General features: G+C 45.2%; 1 protein-coding gene across 1 annotated transcript; it reads right to left on the bottom strand.

The window, feature by feature from the left end:
* Window positions 1-6,269: 6,269 nt before the first annotated feature.
* Window positions 6,270-7,337, bottom strand: LOC138801930 (taste receptor type 2 member 9-like). Its single transcript, XM_069985026.1, has one exon. It carries the CDS (start codon window positions 7,335-7,337, stop codon window positions 6,270-6,272), a length of 1,068 nt encoding a protein of 355 aa, XP_069841127.1.
* Window positions 7,338-9,045: the final 1,708 nt, after the last annotated feature.

Genomic DNA, 9,045 nt, shown 5'->3' with positions numbered 1-9,045 from the left:
GGTGGATGGGACGAGTCTTTTTCCTCCTCACCAGGATCTGGCGTTCATGGAAAGTCTAGAGATGGCGTGCGGTGATGGCTCACACTGACGTGTGACAATGACAGGACAATGGATGGGGATGCAAATCTAAGAACTGATCTCTCCAGGGCAGTGAAATGTTCTCTGTAACTTGTAAATTCTCCTTCTGCAGGCTGGACGCTTGGATCATGGATACATTGTCATCAGACAGATTCCCACCACCATTCACCCCCATGTGTAGATGACATAGAATGGAGAATGGTCATGGATTGTCGCTCACATCCTCGGCTTACATCTTCACTAGGGGCGTCTTCTGACACCCGGCTTAAGATCACACCGTTCATTCTGGTCTCCTTTAGTCATACACATCTGCACTGAATATGGAGGAGGGGTAGCTTCAGGGGTCTATAAGCAAGTGGGCAGCCATATCAGCACACCAAGGGCTCAAGTATTGCCCCCAGTACCTCAGTAGTTTATTTAAGGGGTAGTTCAGCGAAAAAAAAAAGGGTCTTCCAGATTAACTGGTGCCAGAAAGTGCAAATGATAATTTACTTTCATTTAAAAAAAAATGTCCAGTCTTCGAGTACTTATCAGCTGCTGTATGTCCTGCAGGAAGTGGTGTATTCTTTCCAGTATGACACAGTGCTCTCTGCTGCCACCTCTGTCCATGTCAGGAACTGTCCAGAGCAGCAGCAAATCCCCATAGAAAACCTCTCCTTCTCTGGATGGTTCTTGACATGGACAGAGGTGGTGTGGTGTCGCACTAGGGGTGTTACTAATGCATACACCTTTCGCAAAAGTCTGTACTTTTTGTAGTCTTATTATGGTGAAAGTAGTACTAAAATTTGACCACTAGATGTCGCTGTGTTAGGTATGTATATATGGAAGCTGCACAGCTAAAGGATCGCAAAGGGTTATTGTGCAGTAGGATTTCTGCTTTCTTCTTTCCTATCACCTCTCCTCTCTCTCCTTCTATTGCATCTGTTGACTCAATCGCAGCGCACCATACACGCTGTGGAGGAAGTTAGTTCCATGGGTGGGGGAGGAGCAAGAGCTTTCTGTTAGGGACAGTGTGGAGAAAGGACGCAGACTAGATAGCTCTCCACAGCGGTCTTGTCCGGGCTCTGGCCCTCTGCCAGGTCCCCACAGTTCAGTCTTAGCCATTGCCCCGCATGGGTAGGACATAGGACAGTATTTTGGCACCAATCTTCTTACAAGTACCCACATAAAACACTATGCTGTGGTAAACAGATAACCTTAACCCATGCCGTGGACAAGGAGAAGTCACAGAGCAGGACAGTATAACTTGTAGAGCCACAGAGCCAGGAACTTATCCGGACAGAGAAAAGTTGCAGTAAGCCTATGAACTCCATCTTGCAGCGTGGGTGTCAGCAGGGAACCCTCAGCATTCTGCTCAGCGCAGGTAACAAGGTCTGGGTCCTGTGTCACCTATTAGTACGGTTCGGTCAACGCTAGTGGGCATAAGGCGGTGTGAAGACTGAAAGCAAAGGTCAATACACGGGCACAGGTGTTGTTCTTCTTCTACGAGTATTCTTTTTCATGCTCCAACATCCTGGCAGAGAACATTACTACTTGGGTTGAGACTCTCACACCCTCCTCCTCTGCTACTGTACCTCTGTCCAACTCTATCGACACAACTACCTCCTACACTGCACTTATCCTACAGATCTGGCTGTCCTATGTTCAAGTCTTTTATTGGAACTTTACCAAGTGTATATCAAAGACCTTCTGTATTACCTGCTGCAGATTTACAAGTAGTAACCAACTCAACGTTATCTTAGAATCTGTGATTATTAGTGATGAGCGAGTACTAAAATGCACGGGTGCTTGTTACTCGAAACAAATATCTCCCAATACTCGAGTGGTCGTTTTGAGTAACGAACCCCATTGAAGTCAATGGGAGACTCGAGCATTTTTGCAGGAGACTCAAGTTCAGTAGAGAGAAGGTCGTGTGAAAACCTATCAACCTCGGAAATTGATGGAAACACAACAGAAATGGACAGGAAACAGCAGGGGCAGCATGTATGCATGCATCTGAGGCTGCCTAATGGCACCATTATGCCTAATTCTGTGCAACAGCCTGGTTAAAACAGAGGTAGGCATATGGACCACCCAAAAACTCAGCCTGACAGCATGGCAGTGAGAACACAGGGAACCATTAAAACAGAGGTAGCATATCATGAACCACCCTTAAATTCAGCCTGACACAGCATGGCGGTGAGGACAGAGTGAACAAGGTAGAAGCGGTAGCCAGTCAGCCTTCCAAAAATTATAGCAGACCTAGCATGGCATTGAGCACACAGAGAACCATTAAGAAAAATTAAGAAAAAATTAAATTAAGAAAAAAGTACAATATATCTATACATGGTGTCTTAGTAAGGGGTGGTGTGGTCCATCATAGTGCAAATGTTTGGGGGGGGGGGGGGGCACACATCCTTCTAAACTATCAAAGTGCAATCAAACAACAACCAATGAAAAGTGAGATAAGTGCAGAACTTTAAACTTTTACAATGTGAAATATGAACTGAAAACAGTCACCCAACAATAGTGACCTCCCATTCCCTAGATGACTAATGTGACAATTCTGAGTGCTAACTGGTTTAAGTGCTAACAAACAAGCCTGAGCACAGCTAGATAGAGTTCTCTCTCATACTGTGCAAACTTACAATATGTAAATATCCCAACAAATTAAACTGAAGGGTAACCATCATTTCCAAATTTTTGACATGTCACCAAACTTGTTAGGGTCCAAGTGCTGACCCTAACCCTACTTGCTGAAAGGTAGGGGCAGAAGGCCCTCAGCAGGGTGCGGCATCTGTTCCTTCCTGATCGTCACTGCCCGGATAGACAAACAGAAACAAAAAGGTGACGACCGGACCACCTCTGCCCTATTTTGGCAACTGTTGGAGGTAAGGAGGCTGACAGGTCAATATGAAAAGGTCCCGACACTCACTCTTGTAAATTGCTTCTTTAAGGCTTTATTTAACATAAATGCAGACGCTGCACGCGTTGCGACCCTCCGGTCTTTCTCAACAGCATAAAGTAAATGGTCATAGTTACATAGTTATAACAAAGAAAAGCATGTGATCCACAATTAGCTGACGTCATTACAAAACACATGTTATGTTAACTATTCAATCCAATTGGATTTTTTCAGCAATGAATGAGTTAACATAACATGTGTTTTGTAATGACGTCAGCTAATTGTGGATCACATGTTTTTCTTTGTTATAACTATGTAACTATGACCATTTACTTTATGCTGTTGAGAAAGACCGGAGGGTCACAACGCGTGCAGCGTCTGCATTTATGTTAAATAAAGCCTTAAAGAAGCAATTTACAAGATTGAGTGCCGGGACCTATTCATTTATTTGGTTCATTGTTTGCCACGAGCACCGCGCCATCACAGTGCTGGAGTGCCGGTTCATATACCCAAGTGACATGTCAATATGAAAGTTATAGTCACGTCAATCGTTCTATGAAGTGATAGTTACCCTCCCCTTTAAGGCACAAACAGCAGTAACAAACTATTACCTGTGGCGGTGTGTATCCTAAACGTCATTATTGTCAACTCCATTTCCTCACTCTCCTCCTCACTTTGAGTTACATCCATGACAACAACCTCACTGTCTGACAACCGGGTCTCATCGTCATCATCAGACACCTCTTCCAACCCCGCTTGCAAGTCCCCACTCTCATCACCCACTGACTGCCTGAGCTGCATAGTTTGGGCATCAGGACAGATCGACTGCTCCGGTTGCTCAGACTCAGGGAAGGGTCCAGAAAAGGGTGCCTGGGAGCATGGTGGTGGTGGTGGTGGATGGAGGGGCCAGGCTGTGGGGGAGGAGGCGGAGCTAATGGAGCAAGGGTTCCACTCCCTTGGGTAGCGTGGGCGGACTGTGTGGAAGACTGGGTGGTGGATAAGTTACTGGACACATTATCCGCTATCCACGTCATCACCTGTTCACACTGCTGCGGTTTCAATATCGGTCTACCATGAGACCCCGTAAGTTGGGCCACTGCTACCTCAACAGGTGCTGCTGTGTCACCCTGCCCTGAACCACGGCCTCCGGCAACGGCATCACTTGGAAGCCCACGCCCTCGTCCTTGACCCTTACCCCTGGGGGTCACCATTTTATGGACACTGCACAGTATGGAACTTAGATAGGCCTTGTGTATGAAATACAGAAATCAGGAAAAATACTTGTGCTCCCACTAGTTTTGGGGAGGCTGTACAGTACAATCTGGAAGTGGCTGCACCTATAGATACTCTGTGACACCCCATTACAATGAGCAGTGAAGCGCTATGCAGGTGTACTACAAATCCCAGCAATACAGTATAGTACCAACGAGTTTTGGCGGGGCTGTACGGTACAATCTGGTAGTGGCTGGACCTAGATACACGCTGTGATACCCCCGACCAATGAGCAGTGACGTTCTATGCAGGTGTACCACAAATCCCAGCTAAACAATGTAGTACACCAGGACCACCAGCCCCAAAATCAAAAAGTAGTACACTGAGCACTTCTTAGGGGTGTGTATGCAACACCTAATGCCCCCTTTCTGCCAGCAGCCGGTCACCACAGTGTGCTGGTTAAATCGCGGTAGCAGCACTACAACTCCCAGCCAGCAGTCTGTAGTAATAGTATTAATAAAAGCTTTTAAGCCCTGAAAAGGTCTGTGTGTTTGTATTGCTAGTATATACCCTGCCTACTGGAAGGCTATATCCTACACTGACACTCTCCCTGACCAGCAGCAGCTCTCTCCCTGATCTCTCACAGCATGCGTCTGAAGCCAGCACTGCCCCCGCCCAGTTTTATATGGCAGGGTCATCTGATCTGGCCAACCAATCGCTGCTATCGACATGTATGGGTCCCACGTCATCGCAGGATGTACCAAAGAGTCTCCTGCATGTTTATTGGCTGCGAAAAAGCGCCCAAACTTACAGGAAACGGATGATGAGATTTCCTCGAGTATCGCGAGATGTTCGTCCGAGTAACGAGTACCATCGAGTACCCTAATACTCGATCCAGTACCAAGCTCGGACCAGCATGCTCGCTCAGCACTAATTAGCTCCCAATTTATCATTTGCAACTTTTTTGCACAAACTGGTGCAGGCCGCCATCTGGACAATACTAAGGAGTCCCACACATTAGACTCCCTAGTAAGTGTCCCCCATTGTACCCTTCATATATCTGTCTTTGCTTCTAGAACATACAGTAGAAGAATGCTTCTATTCTATGGTGCCAAGTGTTGTTCCTGAGCCCCTGAAGTGTGAGGGATGTAATGCCTCCTTGCGTCTCTGGTGCATTTCCGGTGTTTTGGATGCCTTGGGGGCCTTTAGGTTAAATGTCTGCTCCAAATTACAAGCTTAGGCTATGTTCACACTACGTATATTTCAGTCAGTATTGCAACCAAAACCAGGAGTGGATTAAAAACACAGAAAGGATCTGTTCACACAATGTTGAAATTGAGTGGATGGCCGCCATATAATGGCAAATATTTGCTGTTATTTTAAAACAACGGCCGTTGTATTGAAATAATGGCAGTTCTTTACCGTTATATGGCGGCCATCCACTCAATTTGAACATTGTGTGACCAGAGCCTTTCTGTGTTTTTTTTAATCCACTTCTGGTTTTGGTTGCAATATGAGGACCACAATACTGACTGAAATATATGTAGTGTGAACCCAGCCTTAAAGGGGTTATCCAGCGCTACAAAAACATGGCCACTTTGCCCCTACTGTTGTCTCCAGATTGGGTGGGGTTTTGAAACTCGGCTCCATTGAAGTAAATGGAGTTTAATTGCAAACTGCACCTGATCTGGAGACAACAGTAGGGGGAAAGTGGCCATGTTTTTGTAGCGCTGGATAATCCCTTTAAAGTATTTCTTGTGCACAGAGGAATCACACTGACACCTTGTAGGTTGAAAGCAGATCTTATTTATTAAAAGATGACAAGCAGTATAGATGTTACTGTAAGGAGGGCATCCCTTCACCAAAGCTCATAGGCCGAGCAATGTAAGCAATGTTAGAAGGTCAGCGCCATGTCGTAATGTCTTGGAAGGCGAGGGATGGGCAGAGTGAACATATTATATCATCTTACCAGGGTGTCTGGTTTATTATAAGAGAGATATCTGCTTTATTACAGAGACTTTCTTATACTCTGGAGGGAAAGGAACATGAATGGTGGAGATCCTGATCTCCAATGTAAAGCTATCAATAATGTAATTCACATTGTAGAGGGTTCTCCATGTCCGAGCAGTCGGCTTCTTAGTCTGGGGCTTCCCATTATTAAAATAATAGACTGAACTGTGGGAAAAATCATAACCAGGAACCATAGGATGGCCACTATCGTCAATGGCATTTCGTATGACATAGATATGATAGCGGTCATGATGAGGTTGAAGGTCAGTTCTGTGACCACTCGAAGAATCATTGTCCCAGCCGCCTGAACCAGAGCCTGGAGCTGAGGAGAGAAGCTGTACTGAGAGGAGCTCTGTCTCATCTTCCACACATGACCCAGAAGAGACTTCACACTGAGACCAATGCAGGGGAGAGTGAAGATTATGGGCAGACAGCAGCTAAATACAACGTGAAGGAGGATGCTGGATGGGTGGTACTTCTGTGTGTACATAGATGTGTAGGACTCGTTGGTAGGAAAGTCCAGTAATGCAACATGAGTTGTGAAAAAAAAAGGAAGATTAATGAGGAAGGAGCCCAGGACAGAAGCGAGGAGTAAGGGCAAGGCTGAGGATGGGAAACAGGACCTCAGCCGAAGAAAGAAAGGATGAGACACACTGACCAGTCTTAGGAAGTAGGAGATGGCCAGCCAAGTGGTGTGCCAGGAACTAATGTCACAGAGGAAGAACATAAAGATACTAACACATATGTAATAATCTTTAGAGAGTTTAGAATAAAGTCTGAAGACCTGGAACATCCCATCCATGGTGAGGGTGAACTGTAGCACCACATTAATGGAGGACATGATGAAAGTGATCTGGTCACAAATACCAGCACTTCTGTGTCTTCTCCAGTCCTGGAGGTAAATGATGCCAATCCATGAATTGAGAATGGTCCCGGATATCCAGCTGATCACCAGATAGACCAGGAAGATGACTTCCAGAACCTCAACCATGATGAGGGCTGTTTGTAGGAGATGAGACTGTGTGGCTGGTCGTAGCTCATAGGGGAAGAAGCTGTGCAGACGCAGAGGGTGGAAGATGCAAATATCTAGTCTCTGCCTTCTAGTTGTGTTTTGCCTACGTAATGTCTCTTGACTATCCAGCTTATGAAGCATGTAAAATAATGGAAGCAGAGAGCCAAGATCTATAGGAGCGAAAAGACAAGGTCTACATCATGGTGGATAGGACAAGTCTCCTTCTTTCTCCGCAAGATCTGATGTTTATGGAAAGCCTGGGGGTGTCGGACAGGGAAGGCAAAGAAGGTTGAAGCACCACTCGCCCATTTAGTATAAAACTCTTTGGGTGTCCTTAAGGTGTCCATAGGTGTCCTGAAGGTAAAAGGGAATAAATAAGGGGCAGGTAAAACTGAGAATTGTCTTCCTTGTATACACTCCTGCCATTTTTGAGAATTCTTTTTTACATTTACTTAATCTGTGACATTTCCCAGTTGTTAGCCATGTGTTCCTGTTACTCGAGACATAGCTGATTGAAGTAACACATAAGTGGAGACTTATAAATTGCCTTGTTTATGTACACCCGGGGAAAGGCACAGTTGTTTGCGCAAACCATGCAGGTAGGTGAGCACGGCAAGACGGGAAGGAGGTGTGGTGTAATCACGGCAGATATCTACACCTGCTCTGAGCCTGTTGTGGAACCATCACAGGTCACACCGAATTTGAGAAGTGTGATTTAAGTAAATCCAGCAGGGTGAATGGGGGCAGGGATTTTTGTTAATTCTATAACATTTAAAAAATGTCCTAAATTCTTTACAAAAAAATCTTAAAAAATTCTCATAAGATGGTGCATGACTCCTAATAGATCCTCAAAGTACAAACTATCTTATTCTAATAATTTCTTCTGTCATAATGGAGAAGTGCAAGTATGCAAAAAAGAATCAGTGGCTCCTCATTTAAGAGTCTCGGAAAACATGGCTATCCAGATATCCCTCCAGGGCAGGACCTAGCAGAGGGATGGCTCCTGTACAGAGACCACCAAAGCCACAAAATGAAGTGGCCCTTACAAGTCTGACAAGAGAAATACAAAAGTCAGGTATCCATCCACAGCTAGTCATCATGATCAAGGGAGAAGTAAATCTAATACAACGCTACAAATTACATATTTCACATAGTAGAATGTTTTCCATGGCCAAGCAGTCGACTTCTTAGTCTGGGCCTTCCCATTATTAAAATAAATGACTGAACTGTGGGAAAACCCATGACAAAGAACCATAAGACAGCCACTATTGTCAATGGCATGTTGGATGTTGTAGATATGATAGCGGTCATGATGAGGTTGAAAGTCAGCTCTACGATCACTCGAAGAATTATTGTCTCAAGTCTCATCTTCCACACATGTCCCAGAAGAGACGTCACACTGAGACCAATGCAGGGGAGTGTGAAGATTATCGTCAGACAGCTAAAGCTTTGGCTGTCCAGGCATGATGGTAATTGTAGTTTTGCAACAGCTGGAGGGCCGGAGTTTGACTGACACCAGTGAAGTAGGAGATGGCGAGCCAAGTTGTGTGCTAGGAGCTAAAGTCACTGAGGAAGAAGATGAAGATAATAATACAAAAGTAGAGATTGGTTCTGGATATCCAGCTAGAGACCTACTTCATAGCCTCTTCCATTTTTAGGGATTATTCTAGGAATATAAGGCACTACGGCTGGTTGAAGCTGTGCAGGTGCAGCCAGTCAGAGATGCAAATATCTAATGATTCTGATTTCTAGTTATTAGTGATGAGCGAGCATGCTGGTCCGAGTATTAGGGTACTCGAGTATTAGGGTACTCGATGGTACTTGTTACTCGGACGAGCATCTCGCAATA

Source organism: Dendropsophus ebraccatus, chromosome 9 (assembly GCF_027789765.1).
Source record: "Dendropsophus ebraccatus isolate aDenEbr1 chromosome 9, aDenEbr1.pat, whole genome shotgun sequence".
Lineage (NCBI taxonomy): Eukaryota > Metazoa > Chordata > Amphibia > Anura > Hylidae > Dendropsophus > Dendropsophus ebraccatus.
The sequence above is the reverse complement of the archived record's forward strand: the minus strand, read 5'-3'. Positions and strand labels throughout refer to the sequence as shown.